This window comes from Agelaius tricolor, unplaced genomic scaffold (genome assembly GCF_023055355.1).
Source record: "Agelaius tricolor isolate 1412-34295 unplaced genomic scaffold, bAgeTri1.0.p SCAF_2, whole genome shotgun sequence".
In the NCBI taxonomy this organism is placed as follows: Eukaryota; Metazoa; Chordata; class Aves; order Passeriformes; family Icteridae; genus Agelaius; species Agelaius tricolor.
The window spans coordinates 84320225-84337002 of NW_027269262.1; the positions used below are offsets into that span (position 1 = coordinate 84320225).

A 16778-nucleotide genomic window follows, 5' to 3' on the forward strand; every position below is an offset into this window, starting at 1 on the left:
CATGTTCACGACAAAGCTGGGATCTCTGAAGCACAGAGAAGCAAGGGTCTCAATAGCTGAGGGAGAATTAAGATTAGGGATTCACTAGGCTATGCAGGCAAATGAACTGCAACACCCTAAGCCAGCTGCACTCAGAGGAAGCACTGGATGCCCCATGGCTCCTGCCCCAATCAAGTCTGTCCCACCAGCACCTCATACCTTCCAGGAAAGGATGTGGCAGTGTCTGCACAGTTGCAGTGTGTCACCATACTGCTCCTTCCGTGGGTAACACCTTATGAGCTTGAAGTACATCTTTTTCCAATCCAGCTGTCCTTTGTCAGATAAGATCAGACGTTTGCGAATCTTAAAGAACAGATGCACCCAATTATAGCAGGTCAAAAAACTGATTTGTTCTGTTCAGCTCATGATGTTCTCTCCCTCACATGTCAACCCTGCCAGCCCCATAACAGTTGCCTTGCAACACTGAGAAAGCTCTTACATTGAAGACTCCCAGCTTCTTTGAGCTAAGAAGCTCTTATTTTCTACTTATAGCTGAAAAAGCTATAAGCATTTTCCTGATGGCAAAGCCTCACTCAGCACCATTGTGAGGGTCTGTTCTGCCTTCATCAACCTCACCGTAGAAAGCCTGAAACCCTGGGAGCTCTTTCATACTGCTCTGACCACTGTTTCTGGTAGGCAGCACAGCAAATAGAGTTGCATTTAATAGTTGTAAAAGTTGGAGTATTTTTGTCTAAGAGACAGTAATTTATCATATTAGCTTGGGAGACACCCATTTCTCTTTTAGGGTTCATTAGTTGCAGAGACCGGATTTGAATTTACTTAATAGAAGAAATAACTCCTCCAGAGTCACTTCCCAAGTCAGATGCAGAGTGAGTAAATACAGCCAGGTCAGCAGAGAAATCTGGCACATGGTTCCTGAAGTGCAGAGGTCTAGTATAAACACCCCAGACATTCACCCATAAACAGAGTGATTTTTGTTTGTTTGCTTTTAAGTTTAGATGATCCCAGATGATTCCCAGCCTGCCAGAGATGTTTACACAGGTACAGTGGGGAGCAGCAGGGCTGTTTTCCACATATCATCCCATCACTCACAGAACAGCTCAGAGGGGATTTCTTGCTCTAAAGGGCAAGGGAGTACAGCTCATAGACCACATCCACAAAGACTCTCTGCAAGGGTGTCAGTCCCTGGGACATCAGGGTGATTGCTGGAGCTTGCCTGCACGTTTTCCCTGCACACGTGGGGCAAGGAGCAACTGCAAGTCATGCAGTTGTTCCCACCTGGATTAGGATTGAAATTCAGTGTATGATTAATTCCTCAAGCTCCTATTTCAGGAATCATTGCTGAGGCATGTAAAACCCTCTATATAAATCATCTTCACAGCCATTTCCATGCCAGCTTATATTATCAGCTTGCTGCACAGTCCTCAGATGCAAGAGACAGCCAAGTAAGAGAACAGGCAGGGCAGACACTCTTTCTGGGGAGGGGGTACACCAAAAACTGATGGCATTTTGCACCTCTCCTCATACCTGTCTGTCTGTGAAGTGGTACTGGCACAGTTTCTTCCACAGCAGCCTGTCCTCACTGAGCACTTGGAGGTCAGGAGCCACCTGGCCCAGGCTGACCAGGTCCCTCCCATCGCTCAGCCGCTGCATGATGTTCAGTTGTAAACACAACGGCAGGTCCGTGAGAGTGGTTCCTTTAAAGGCAGGCTGCAAGAGACACACAGAACTGAGCTCCCAGGAAGCTGGAAGCCTAAGAAATCCTAGCTTGCAGCATAGCTACTGCTTTTTTAAAACTTCTTCACACAGAGAACAAAGCAGCAGTTCCCTCTTCTACATAAAGGAGACATTTTACATGGAAATATTGGACCTTCTGCCCCATAACTGTTTGAGATAACCTCAAGGAAGAGGACATGTATCTGTAGTACAGTAATTAGGAGAGTTGCAATCCAAGCCTCCTTCTCTCCTTTTATGTCCACCCTACATCCATACTTGTGAGACTGCTCCCTGAAGTATCACCATCAGCTTTCAGTACAGCAGCACATTGGCTGTATTGTGGTATCAGCTATTGTCCATCCAGGTCTCTCCATCACCAGGCAGATGGGGATTACTTCTCAAGTTCAGCTCTGGTTACACTGCTGGGAATCCCATGCTCTTCTGACATGTTTTAGCTTATATCATCACAGAGTCTTGCTGCAACCACAGCAGTGGCTGGTGAGTACTCACAGCATGGGTTCCCAGGTCACTGCTGGCAGGGTTAGCTTTTCCTCTAGGAACATTTGAAGGACCCGCCCCTTTCCCACAGCCCTGGTTTTCCAGGCTGTTCAGCCTCACAAAAGCAGATCCTAGCCTAAAGAGACAAAAAGGCACCCCCATCCACCTTTGCTTAGCCTCCACAGGGTCCAGGATTATTTCGCAAGTCCACCTGGGGTACAGCTCCAGGGCAAATTGACCACAGGAGATCTGCATGTCCTGCACTCAGGGGAAATCCAAGCTATACACAGGAGCAAGGCATCAGCAAGGACCACAACCTGGGCACCAGCTGCAGCTTCAAAACCAGCCCCAGCCTTATTAAGGCAAACAGCAGCTTCTAGGATTGGGCTCCAACAAAGAAACAATGTTAGACAGATGTGCCAAGTTCATCCTGCACAGAGCTGTTGCTATTTTAAGTTGCAGAGTCACAGCACCCACCTCATCTTTGACAGAGCTATTAACTGTTTCAAACAAGCAGCACACAGCCCACCAGCAGCAGGGAAACACTGCATGAGGCTGCTTTTAATCATGTGGTCCCATCCCCAGCCATCCCACGGCATGGGAGACTCCAAGGAACAGTAAGTACGTCTGCACAGCAGCAGCTCCTGCCTTCCCTCAGTGCCGGCCTGCCCAGAGCAGCGACACTGCCCGCGACCTGCAAGGACCTGAGCTCCTCAACCAAAACATCCATTTCTGCATCATCACCTGCCAGGCAGACCTGACACAATCACTCCAGGAGGAGTCAAATGTCCCTACAGTGTCTGGAGGACATTCCTTTCCATGACAGCCTGGCACATTTTTTGAGGGAGGACGAACGCACTGGATCCCTGGATCGTGTCCCACTGCCCTTCCTTGCCAGGCTGTATTTTGCATTCTTCTGAACTATGACTGCACATAAGCTTTGCTAGGGCACAACAGGCAAGAGTAAGCTCATAGACTCTTGGGTCAAGAAAAAAATCCCAAACAAAGCTCACACTTGTATACCTTCTTCTGGAAAAAAAAAAACAAACAAACAAAACAATTTGTGTGACTCAAGCAAATCTTTACAGGTTTTCTGGATCAGGCCAAAAGCTTATCTGCTACTAGATTTCCCTCAGTACTCTTTTCCAGAACTTTTCAAGCATTATTTTTTTTTTTTTTTTTTTGCAAAAAGAACACAGATTAGACCAGAACAGATCAGTAAGTTGTCATTTTCTAGGCAGAAGTTTGTCTTTTTTTTTGAAGCAGCTATAGCACATAAAACATTTTTCAAGGTTGGTTTTACATTTTCTGGGTTTTTTAAAAAATTAAGGTCTTGGGTGTTGCAAGACATTTCCCCTTTCAGAAACACCACAAGTTCACTGCACCATAAGTAACTGGCTGCACAGAGCTCAGCTTCCTTTCTCTGAATTCACCTGGTTTTGTTCCAGCTTGAACTGAAGTTATCTTCAGTGGTATGAATTTTTTTTTTTGCATGCTCTACATGTATTTTATTTACTTTAGAAAAAATGTCTGCAAACCTACACAAATACGTATAAAAGGCAGTTCCTTTCACAAGCAATATTCTGATCATTTTTGCCTGAATAGGCAGAGTTCTTCAAAATTACAAGGAGAACACCAACCCATATCAGCATGGGGGGAAAGCTTCAGCATTTCAGTGGAGTAAGTATCCATTTGAGACAGAAAATGTATATATAGTCCTGGGCAACTTATTGTCTGTATCCCTGCTTGAGCAGAGGGGTTTGACCAGATGACTTCCAGAGGTCTAGTCCAACATCAAAGCTGCTGTGATTGTGTGACATGAAACAAGTTCAGATTTGATTCCCATGTAAAGCCAGTCTAGAAATTTATCATCTAACACATCTTTCCCATCCCCACAGATGCTGTTGGAAAAACAGATGTTGTAAAAGCAGGACTCATCCAGCTGGAACAGGTAACTCCAGACTACTGGAAGAATCATTGGTATTTTCAGCCAGGAAGCATGAAGTTATGCAGCTATTTGAAAATTTGCATTTAATTTACAGATTAAACAAATCTAAAAACCTCAGCTGTCTGGTAAACAAGTTTTGAAGGCAAATGCTCAATTTGAGAAAGCCTAAGTTGACTTTTCACGCTGAGGCCTGGCCTCTGAGGACTGAAGAGGGGGAGATCATTTTTTGTCCAGCTCTGTTCACACAGCACTTGACAGCCATTATGGACTCAAGCCACAGTCTGTGACCAGTAACGTCAAGCATGATCCTGGGTTATGTACATTGAGTTTGAATTAAGGGAGTCAAGTAATGCTAGGAAAGCATCCAGTTATTTTGGCAACTCCAGGTCCTTCCAAGTCTGTGCTTGTACTGGGAGTAGAGTGAGAAGCAGTCACCCAAATGAGAGCCGTTGACAATAAAAACAAAGGTTTCATGATGGAGAAAATATTTTTAGCTTTCAGGATTTGTGCTTACCCTGGTGATCTGAATGTTGTTCAGTTGCTGCTGCCAGTGAAGAATGCTCTCCATCCTGTGCACCCACATGTTGATGTTTCCAACCAGGACAGACTTGCCGACGCGTTGAACTAATGTGCACAGGGATGTGTAGAGGGTCTGCAGTAATTCCCTTATTAGCCTGATGTTCTGCTGATCTTCAAGGACTTTGGAAGAACAGGAAATGTTAAAAATAGGAATTGTCAAAATCCTTCTCTGAATCTACGTGTTTCTCAGGCAAGTTATTTGCTGTAATTTCACAGGCCAAGAGAGCCAGCCTGTGCTTTTCTTTTTAGAGGAAAGCACTTAAACGTTAGCCAGTCACAGCAGGTTAGACAGCAGATGGAAAGAGAGCCTCACAGGATAAGCAGATGAGATCTGCTGCACTTCCCTTTCCAGCCTCTGGCAACCAGCCAGTTTTCCCCTCTGATACTGTGCAAGAAGTTATCTATGTGCACCTCTTCCCCATCTAATGCACATTTCTCATTATGTATAATAACAGGCTGCTGTCCATGCCCAGGCTTTAGGGACAGCTAAACATCCACAAAGGAAGTACCACATCTCAACCACAATTCATTCCCCTGAACAGGTGAAGACACCCCTCCAGAGCAGTGGGAGCAGTAGGTACAGCACAATGCCAGCAAGGCAGCAGCAGGGACTGCAGATATGCCTGGCCAAGGGCATGAGCTGCCAGATCTTCTGCAGTCAGAAATAGGACTCAGTAGGATGCAGAAGGGGTGGCAGTGAGCAAAGCTGGGAAAGGAGGAGTCACCTCTCAGATACCTACCAGACTACAGAAATTCCTTCCCATTCCTTCCCCTCCCACCAAGTCCTTCACTGAGGGAAAAGAAAGCAGAACTGCACTACAGAAATAAACAATGGAGCCCCTTCTTCACCCATTTAGCATTGCCTGACTGTTGTTAAGGATGTGGTTCACTAAAGTACATCAGATTAAATCAGACTCCCCCTCACCATTTCCGTTTCTTACCTTTCTGAACCACTTTTTCCAAAATGTTCATGTAGTTTTTCTGGGCAATGCCACTCAGTGACGTCAGCTGAGACTTTGCTATCAGCTCCAACAGCTGTGGATAAAAATAGAAGTTGCAAGCCTTAGAGCACAGAGATACCTTTCTAATCTTGACTCCTAGTCACATGACACAGCAAAACAGTCCAGAGACTTGTTTGCTGCTTGAAAATAAAAAGGAGACAGAACAACAGAGCAAAGTAACACAAAAAGGGAAGGAGAGCAGAGGCCAAATAATTAAACTCACATCAAAAGAGGTAGGGGGAAAAAAAAGGCATTTTAATTATCTTCACTGTGGGGGGAGAGGGAATTTGATTTCATGGTTCAGAGATGCAGAGAAACCACAGTGGTGCTTGGACTGGCAGCCACTATTCACACCAAGGGAACAGCCCCGGCCAGCGTCACCATCCCACACCGGGGCACAAACAAGCAGTGTCATAAGGGAGCACGAGCAAATGCCTGTGTGCATGGGGACATTATTGACAGACCATTAATGAGAATCAGACTCCACAATTTACGTCACCTCCTGGGTTGCATGGGTTTTGTCAGAGTGCTGTTGCCACGACAGAAAGGTTAAGTACTGTAGAAAGAACAAAAATCCTCCCCACAACAAACCCCTTCCCTCCCAAAGTTTCCTTCCCTGTTTAGCTCTAACAACTACAGTAACAAACCACCTTTCCCTGTCTGCCCTGTTTACTTGTTAATCTCCCCTAATGAAAATCTTGCTTTTACTTTCAATTAGAATTTACTTCCCATCATTGACCTCCTGACTCTTGAGCAAGCAGAGCAGTGAATTTGGGCTGCAGTTGCTAACGGAAGCATTTCCCATAGGGAAGGGCACACTCTCTCTTCCCCATCTCTGTGCCACAAGAACAGCTGGGGAAATTTCCTATGGAACACGCTCTGCAGAACATGTGGCCTGTGATCTTACAAGCCTTTCTCCCTTCCCCCAACATTATATAAATGCACAGCCTGCCCACGTGTCAGTCCATTTGTTTTGGATGTACATAGACTTCTGTTTTAATTTAGAAAGGAAAGGAAAAACCTTTTATGCTACAAATCAATCAACACATTGCCACATGACCAGCTTATTAATCCTTTATCATCTGCAGCTCCAGTATCCCATTGCTGGCACCACGGAGAGTCCAGAGAAGGTGCAACTACTTGTGTCAAGTAACTAAGATGGCTTTTGACTAGACTTGATAAGTCATGAGCTGAACTGTTTGCCCTGCTAGAAGAATGACAGAAATGCATCCAAAAAGTCACCGGCAGTTTGCCATGAAGCAGGAGCTGAGGGAGAGGTATTACTGCAGCCTGCTCTGCTCATCTGGGGCACTGGCATGTGACTGCCACTTAGGAGCAGTGAAGTTGCCTCAGTGACCAATCTCTTCTTCTGTTTAATATCCAGGCCAACACCACCATCAGATGGCTTTGAGTTTACATTCTATTAATATCTTGCACCTCACATGACCAAAAAAAACCCCAAGATGAAAAAAGACCTGCACTAAGTCCTGTCAAGGGCAGGCTGCTTGTTTTCTTGGCTTGTTTGGAGGAAATGAGAGATGCAGGAGAGTTGGGTAATATTTGGTGCACAAGCATCAGTGGATTTTCTGGCTGCATCGGCTAAATGAGACCACAATAACAAAATACAAGGCAGCTTGCAAGATGTTTGAAAAGTTAATAAAAGGTCCTTATTTTTTGAAATATGGATTAATAAGTAGGAAAAAACCCCAACCAATGTCCCACAGTAGTCTGTAATACTCTGTTACCCTAAACTGTTTAGCCTTCAGACCTTTGATTATAGTGATCAATTTGCCAGACTCCATCTGTACACTGGCCACACATGCACCCAGATCAGCCTGTCTGTGCACAAACAACTGCTGTCTCCAGATTGCACTGTTCTGGAGCTGGCACAGAGACAGTTTCCTCCAGGCTGGGTGTTAGCAATATTGTGCCCCTTACCAAAAACACCAAAATGCATGCAGCAATAAGAATCATGTAATGTAATAGCAGGGGAGTTGGACACCAGGGCCATTCTTTTAGAACAATGAGGATAAAAATCTCAGTTCCTTGAGGAACACTAAATTGGTACAAAATTAATTTAGCCAAAGGAACAGATTCAAATTTGCCCTGTCTGTGTTTACCAAGGTTCAATTTATGTTCCATGAACCAGCTCAGATATCATGTGTCACCTCCCTTCTCCTACAGCAATAAACACAGGATGAAATTCCATATGAAAACTATGTTGTGAATACTTCTAGGGCTACTCCACTCCCCAGGAAGCACTGACTGAAGCAACTAGCTAGTCCTCCAAATCAAAAGATATTTTATTCTTCTGTGCTCATATAATACACAGAAACCAGGTAAGCAGTACAGTTCATCTGTGCCCCACATGCTCCAGTGCATTGGGAGTCTTTTAGTGTTGGCACAGTCTCCAAGTATGACCTCAGTTAATGGATTGCCAAATTGGGGTCTACAGCAGTATAAAAAAAATAAATTAAATTGCCACTTGCATAATAACAACTAAAGCAGACAGATGAATTCAGATTAATGCTGAGTAGGGTAAAAAGACCAGAGAGAACTGCAAGCCTGTGTTATGATGTGGCTGCATTAAGTCCAGCCCACGCTCAACTGAGAGGGACAGATGGTAGGAGAGAGTGCACAGGGAAAGGTTAAGAGCAATTTTAAAAGGTCTGCTTTTCAAATACACTAAGTAATTGCATTCCAGCCAGTTTTAACTGGAGCTGGGAAGTCTGAAACACCTCTGGAAAACAGGGCATTAGATCCAAATTCACTCTTCCAGCTCCTCAGAATTTGAGAAAGCTGACCTGGTAGCCCCACAAAAAAAAATCCTTCCCTATTTTATTTGCTATTAGAAGTTTGCCAGAGCTATAGAGAAAAGGCAAGAGATGCAGTAGGCTATCCCAGAGCCTACCCAGCATGGCAGTAACCTGCTCACTTCCCCTGAGTGCAGTGGAGCTCCTGCTCAAACCCACCAGCCATCCATCTGGAGCAGCAGCACAAAAAAGTCTCTCAGCTTCAGCAGCAGAGCAGATCCTTCTCCTCCCATAAGCACAAGATAAAAAAAAGGCAAACAGAACAGTGCCATGTGGCAGGGAACTAGGGCTCCTGCTTCAGGGCCATGAAAACACTGCTGTGCACCCATGACTACTGTGTGCAGCATTGCTTAGACCTGCTACAGCCAGATGGCACTTTGGCCACAGTCTTGGTTCAACCCAGGGGTGTGCAGGCAATCCACACCCCAAATAACCACTGCTAGGGCTTACAGCACAAAGAGCCAAAAAATCCTGCTGTGCTGAGCAGGACAGTACAACCTTGACTCAAAAAAGGCTTTGTAGTGATTAAAAGTCTCACAAGTCTCAAACTACTGAAGTGTAAATTCCCCACTGAATACCTCAAGCCAGCTATATGAAAGCTGGACTGCACCTTGTGGGGATCCATAAGTTCCTGATGGTTAGGGATGCAACTCCTCACATCTGGACTGCTTCGAAAAAATAAAAAATTCCTCCTCTAAGCCCATCTTGCTCTCACAGTCCTTCACTTTTGGTGGCTGAAATGTCACATTGGCTGTCAGCTGACAGGTGGAGCCAGGGCAAGGTGAGTTATAATGATTTACAGTGCAGGTGCTGACAGATCTCCATGAGACAACATCCAGCTGCTATTCTTTCAGGACAGCATAAATCCAGGACTCCTGGAGCTAACTTCTATTAAAACTTAAGAAGTAAATTTAAGAGACTACTTTATAAGGCTGCACACAACCTAGATAGTGTTATTTTACAAGAGTTGTCCCCAGGCTGCTTAACATGACCTAAGCTTTTATGACCAAAAACAGCACCTTCCCTTGGGACTACACAACCATCATATGAGAAATCCCTTTCTGAAGAAGCACGCTGCTAAACCTGTCTTTGAACATAGTGTTCCTGAAGGAAAACCAACTTCTGGGCTGCAGGCACCTTTGTCTCTGCTCCCACTAATTATGCCTACAGAATGCTTCCAGTCTTTTCATTAAATCTCTTAAGACCAGAGAAACCAGGGCTGCTTCAGACCAAAACCAGTTTGGGTCCTTTGGGTCAATCACATACTTCCTACTAAGCCCTGAAAAGGGAACACTGACTGTTCTCTAACATGTAAGCAGATGCACTAATTTGAAGGATCAGCAAGGACCAAGTCACAACACCAGCACCTATAACTTGGCACTTTCAGAGCTGCACCAGCAGATCATCAAGATAAGAATGATGTTAGAAGAAAATTTCTTCTGCTTCACTTACATAGACTTACTGGCTCCAGCTGATGGTATTTGCCCATGAAAAATACCTGCCAAGTTTCTTGCAGCTCATACCTCCACCCCACTTGAAGGAGGTGCCCATTTCACCTGTGCACCATTAGAAACTCCAAGAACTTAGTTTGGGTGTATCTAAAGTAGAAACTCCTATGACAAGAAAGCAAGCACTGAAGACACTTAAGGACTGTTCACTTAAGTTTGGAGAAATTCAGAAAGGTGAGCTCATGTTAAGCCTGAGAGCCTATTTTCTACCAGCAAGTGATGCAGCCTATGTCTCTATAGGGCAAGCTTGGGTGTAGCCAGCAGAACCTCAAACCTGCAGCTGTTTCTCTCCTTTCTTCCCCTACAGACATTGTCATATTCTTTCCCAGCCTCCAATTCCAAACTTCCCTCCTTGAAAAGCATTTGCTTGAAGAATTAAGTAGCATGACATTAGTATCAGGTACCCTGAGCAAGGAGTGGAACTAGAGAGAACAAGGAGAGGGAAGGAAGGGAAAATTTTTTTCTGCCAATATTCAAGGCATTTTCCCTGTGACAGATTGCCCATCCATGTGCTTTAGGAGGCCTGCGACTTGCAAAGGACCATAAACATGATCCACATCTAGGCAGAGCTTTTCATGAGTAAATCTGGCATTTAAGGCATTTTATGAGCTACTATCCACTGGAGACTTGGCTGATACAAGCCTTTCATTTTAAGAAGTCAATTTTACAGTTTGATCCATGGTACCAGGTTTAATATCTTCTTTAAACTGCCAAACCACAAGTCAACCTCAATTAGAAACCTTCATACTTCTCAGTAGTACTATATCTGCAAAACTACTGGGGGAAAGCTACTCTTAAAAGCTCAGAAGAGAGGTAATTTGTAGAAACAAGGACACATGTCAGCTTCCATAGCTTTCAAAACTGTTGTTTTTGATAAAAGCATCCCAAATGTGCTGTGTATGAAGTCCTCATGAGAAAAAGAGAGAAGGCGGCCCTCACCAGACTGTACTGACTTAACTGAAATTTAAATTTGCTCTTCAAAAAATTTAGTGGGACTTCTGCTCCACCTTTGCAGTCCCATATGAGACATCTATCACATTGGGCCAAGCAGCAGAAGCCCATCATGTGGCACAGCATGACCTGAGGTCATGCTTAGCAGAGGTCTTTGGAGTTCTTCACTGTCCTAACAAAGTCTGCCAAAGGGCTATCTGCAGCACTAAACAAGTTTTATTTTACATTCCTTCTTTATATTTGACTAAAGGGTTATGGCCTTGGCATGAACTGTTCCTTCTCCAGTAATCCCCCTGAAGATGACACGGCTGTGTGTGTGTATATATATCTCTCCAATATCAGGAAACTCCAACTACCTCAGCACTGGTGATCACTTCTGCACAGGCAGGAAAACAAGTTGTCCCAAAATCAGCAGAGCTAGGAGAGCCTGAGTTTACATGACTTGGATCCTGCTTTGCCTCCCCCAGAGTCCCCATTCCCTGCCACCACTCCTGTTGTGGGACATCCAAGTGACTGCCCTTCCTATACAGCCAGAGGGTCATCATCCCTAATGCCTGTACCCTTCCCAGGGTGACAGAAGTTTCCACAGGTGACTTGTCACCTGGACAACCTAGGTGGACAAATCAAGGTGAGCCTGCTCAGGTAATTTCTTCCTTAGACACTTTTCATGACACTTGACTCAAAGGGAAAGCAATACCACTGCTGCTTGCTCCAGAACCTAACACCTGAGCAGCTGTTGCCTCACCAGTGATCAGCTGCTCACAAGGCATGAAAAGGAGCTGTTCATAAACAGCCTCAAGTAAATAACTTTTTTTAAACCTTACTGAATTCCAAATCTTGCTAAGCATTCTGAAACTCAAGATCAATTTGCAGATCACATGCAGATAAACATACAAGTATCCACAGCTCTCAGGACAGTAGGTCCCCCAACCACTACCACCTCCTCGGCCACACCAAGCCCTGACCTACTCTGCAAAGCCAGAGCATGGGAAACTTGAAGCTGATGACTCCTTCTTTATTAACTAATGTTGTCAGGACTAAACAAATGTTTCACCCACTGAAACCACTCCCATTCACAAAGGATTAAGAGCAACTGTTAACCTTAACAGAGAAGATCAGTGCCACCAAGAGGTTCAGCCCATCCCCTCATTCCAAAAATGCTCAGCTCTCCTGAGTCTCTCCTGTATCACATCAATGGAGACAAGGCTCCACAGACCTCAGACTGGAGCAAAGAGGTCTCCAGTGCCCTGTGGCATCTGCAGACAGCCCATGCTCTTTCTCAGAAGCTGAACTGAAAACTCAGGAATTAGAAGCCAAGCCTTTTGGGTTTCAAAAGTGAATGACACAATTGAAAAGTAGTAGGAATTCTAGGGTAAGGACAGCTCATCTTCCACATTATCACCACTTTCCTTTCTTTCCATTTTAATAAACTAAAGACAAGATTTGGGCATCTATCCACACACACAACTTCCATTAATTACTTCATGCAGAAAAGCCTAACACACTCGCATGCTCAGACAGCTCTTCTTTGCCAGTGCTTCCCGTTACCCAACTGGTGCTCAGTTCAGAGCCTCCAGCACCATCACATCACAATAGACCCTGGGCTTGGACTCACCCTGACAACGTAGTTGAATCTCCTGGAGTCCAGGATAGCACTGGAGAAGTCAAGGCGGTTGAAGGCTTCTCCCAGGGTGCAGTAACCATGGCGCTGAGAAGAAAAAACACTCTGGGTCATGTTTTGGCAGACTTGAGTCCAGCCAGCACTAGGTAGATCTGACCCAGAGCAACTCAATTTAGCAAGCTGATGGGTACAAACCATGGGAGCAGCTCACAGCCAGAGGAGGCAGGCCTGGCTCCTGCTGAGCTGCACTTACTGACATCAAGAGTGGGCATGGCCCAGTGTAGATTATGGTAGTTTCCCAAGAGAGACCCATGCTCTGCTCATGACCCACGAATTTACGTGTGAGAATGAGCCACACATTCCTGGGGTTCAATACACAGTGTGAGTTCAGAGCAGTCTCCTACAGCAGCTTCTCTCCATGAGTGCAAGCGAGCCCTTGTGATAAATTCCAATGATTTTCCATGTTAGGACTGTACTGGGTGAAAGCCAAGAACAGTATTATGGCTTGGCCTGCAAATGGCTGGTTTTTTTTAAATGAGGGAAGCAAACAAGTCATATTTTAAACACATGTACAAAGCCTTGTACATCAAGCTCTGGATCCTTGATAGGGGCTTAAAATCATTACTGAAATTCCAGCCACAAGCCAGATCTTCCACTTATCTCTTAAGAGCTTCTGCTGATTTATATCAGCACAGGATCTTCCACTGCTTGTAAAAATCAGTAGAAAAGAGAACAAAGAACCTGTAGAGGCACTCACCTCTTTTGTGCTTCCCTTGTGAACATAGATCCACTTCTCCTGGTGGAAATCTGTTTGGACAAAGACATTTCACTCAGTTAATCTTCCACCTCAGAGAGCTGTATCCCTGTTCTGCTCATAACATCCACTATCTTTTACTATAAATTAAATTATTTTGTTTACACCACCACACTTGAAACTAAATCTAGCAACTTACTGAGCTGCTTTGTTTCTATACAGCTTCATTTGAGACTGTAGCCCTAAGCCTCAGAAAAGGCTTCTGTTTCATTGACACAGCTCAAGACTTTAAATGTTTAATCTGCCAGCCACAGATATACCATAGCACCTCCTCTTTGGTCCCAGACAGTAAGTGTGGCTGACAGCCAGGTTTTGTTGTTATTGATTTTATTAACTATTTATTACCTTGGTTACAGGCTTGGGATTGTATGTCAAATTTGAAGTTGAGCAAAAATGTCATGAGACACCAGGCATGTAAGAGAGAGCTTTCAGCAGTGAGGTCAGGCTCAGAGGAGCATGCTTATGCTTGCAGCTAACTTGCTAAAAAAGAAAAAACTATGTGGGACCTAAATTTTCCTATTTCTAATTGCCCCTCCCTTCCCTCAGAATGGGAGTTGTCCCATCCATTCCCCAAAATAACTTCCCAATACCCAGCACACACTGCTAACTCTGTTTGCAGAAGAGCCTGTACTATAAGCAGTTATGCTGCTCAGTCCTTCTCCCACTCCATTTTCACATGGGCTTTTGACCCTACTTCTACCACACACTGGCAATTTAACTGCTAGTACAAAAAAAAAAAAAAAATCTCCTCTCCACCCTGCTAGACTCCTTTCCATAAAGAAAATATTGAACTCCTAAAGCAACCTGTAAATTAATCTGAAGCTATGGAATGTACTCCTGCCTGGTACTGTAAGTCCAAGGACAGACCCAGTCTCAGTTACAGGCATGCTGACCCTGCATCAAGCCCTTTCAATGGTAGGTCACAGCAGAATCCAGCCAAAAACTGTCATGGTAACATTTGTTTGTTCTGAGAACTGAATACACTGAGGGGCCAACTTTTGGCAACGGTTTCCAAAATCCTGGGGGATGCACAATGAGTTAATAGCAGTGTGGGAATTGTAACTCATTTCCTCTGGCTATGTTTACATTTGTAGCCCTCACATGTAACTCCAGTACCTATCTTGCAGTCAGCCCAGCACAGGCCGTGCTGTCCCTGCAGGCTCCCCCGGGTGCTGCCCCAGGGCCCCATCCGAGACCCTGGCTGCTCGCTGTGCACACAGAAAGATTTCAAGCCTTCTATTGTTTTGAGTGAGCTGAAATCTTATTTCATTTTTCATGCACTCCGCACACAGAGATAGGATCAAAGCTTACATTCAGGCTTGTAGCCTCCAGTAATGTAGATTAGTGCTCAACATGCATATGGAAGGAAGAATAAATTTAGCCTGCTGTGCACAAGGAAGTCTACAGGGGGAAAATACTGGAACTGGTTCATTTGAATGTACCATAGGAAAAAATTACCCTCCTGACAAACAAATGACAAAAATCTGAACACAACAAGCACAACTCCTCAGAACAGGGATTACTAACAGGGGCATAAATCTTCACGTTAAACTGTATCCAAGTTCTCTACTTAGGTCAAACATGGGCGCAAAGCCCTTCAAGGCTCTAGAAGGCTCTTCATGCACTGCGCAAAAAACATAGATATAGAGCATTTTCCATTCTTCTGCAGCAACTTTTGTTTAAAAAGAAGTCCAAAAAGATGTCTTACATTGAGTCTTGGCTTTGTTATTCAGCAGATCTTTTTTTCTCTTCTTGGCAGCAACATCATAGTTTATGCTGTTGAAGAGATTCTCTTTGTTGTGATCATCTTTTTTACAAAAGCTGTGAATGACACAAAGCAAGGATTCTGTTTAGTTCTGCATTCTGTTGAACACTGTTTCCTGCATGGAGAAAAAAACAGATAGGTTTTTATTGTGGCCTCCAAAGCTGCCTTCTTGCAGGCTGCCTCTGAGAAGTAGTCTGCACACCGTTTCAGCATCCAGTATTGGTATTTTTAAAGGAACCTATGGTGCCTCAATTCTGGGCCAGCCAAGATACCCATGACAGGAGCAGGTAACAGATTACACAGTTCATGCTGGGACGCTGCTGAGCAATGTTCTTTTCCACTCTTTAACCTATTTCTATCCTTAAGTAACACCATATCCTCCCAGTGTAGGTAGCAGATTGCTCTGAGCCAGTCAGACTGCTACAGAAGGACATATTTAGACATCCCTGAAGACATATATATGTACTCAAAATATTTATTAACAAAAGAGTTCCCACAAAATACTATTTCAAGCTTACAGGAAAAGCTTAGCTGAAGTTCAGACTCATCTGATGGTTTTCCAGACCCCACACAGTAGTGACTACACAAGTTAACAGCTAGGATCTCTTGTCCAAGACTGCCCATTGCCTGCTTCTGCTCGAGCTCTGCTGTAACTGTATTATTAGTGAAGGGAGCTATAACCCCTTATTTCCTTCAAGGGCAATGAAAGGCTGGCTGTAAAGAGGCTGTGCATCAACATCCCCACATACTGCAGACCTGCAAATCAGCAGATCCAAGCCACAACTCGAAACTAAGAGGCCCCTGGGCAGCCAGGGCACTGCTGCAGAGATCCCTGGGGTGGCAGGGGAGGGCAGCACCAGGGGCTCTCGGCAGAGGCCCAGCACAGCCTGCTGCCCAGGACCGCTGGGTGCCTCACAGCTGCCAAGGAGAAGACAGGAGAACAAATCAGAGCCATCTCCACTGCTCTAGCAGCTCGCAAGTGATGAGCCATGGCTGTGTGCAGACCTAAAATTGAAGAAGGATCCCAGGCACCTCACTGCACCTCTCAGTCACTGTAGCACAGACAGCCCCTGAGCTCTGACAGGTGCCAAAACATGCTGCTGCTGCTTCAGCCCCGGGCAAGCTTCCTCTGAGACAGCCACAAGGACCCTTACACAGCCAGGAAGCTTCCTGTACAGGCCATGCATTTACACTGCTTAATGTCAAACAAAACCCAAACACAAGCACCATACCAAACACACCTCTGACAGCTATTCAGCACAGCCTCCTGCAAAGGAATGAAACCTGTGGGACAAGACCTCTTGTTTCCCCTGTTCACTGGCTGTCTGCATGGCCACACCACCAGCATATGCAAAAGTCAAGTGACCAAGTCAGAGTTTCAGCCCCAGGAGGGATCCATATCCCCTGTGGCATGATCCGCTGGATGTTCTGGTTTGGCACCTACACATGGCCCCAGAGGCAGAAGAAACCTCCCCCAGTTTCAGAACACCCTGACCCTCGGTTCCCCCTTCCTACTCTGCATCCCCCTCGCAGGGCATCCGAGCTCTGGGAAGGCACCACTGCC

General features: G+C 45.0%; 2 protein-coding genes across 5 annotated transcripts in view; one reads left to right on the forward strand and one right to left on the reverse strand.

Moving 5' to 3' along the window:
* The window catches only part of NTAQ1 (N-terminal glutamine amidase 1), a 34822-nt gene extending 30543 nt beyond the window's left edge, over positions 1–4279 (forward strand). For both annotated transcript variants that reach the window (XR_011678394.1, XM_071421753.1), the window contains one exon: positions 4113–4279. The gene's annotated coding sequence lies outside the window, so the exon portion shown is untranslated. The remainder of the gene's footprint in view (positions 1–4112) is intronic.
* Positions 1–16778, reverse strand: part of FBXO32 (F-box protein 32) — a 42912-nt gene that overhangs the window by 24229 nt on the left and 1905 nt on the right. For all 3 annotated transcript variants that reach the window (XR_011678393.1, XR_011678392.1, XM_071421750.1), the window contains exons 2-8: positions 15158–15270; positions 13393–13442; positions 12630–12722; positions 5683–5776; positions 4677–4861; positions 1528–1710; positions 199–342 (exon numbers count right to left, since the gene is read on the reverse strand). Coding sequence is in view for 1 of the 3 variants with exons in the window: in XM_071421750.1 (XP_071277851.1) it covers positions 199–342; positions 1528–1710; positions 4677–4861; positions 5683–5776; positions 12630–12722; positions 13393–13442; positions 15158–15270 (862 nt within the window). In the remaining 2 variants the exon portion in view is untranslated. The remainder of the gene's footprint in view (positions 1–198; positions 343–1527; positions 1711–4676; positions 4862–5682; positions 5777–12629; positions 12723–13392; positions 13443–15157; positions 15271–16778) is intronic.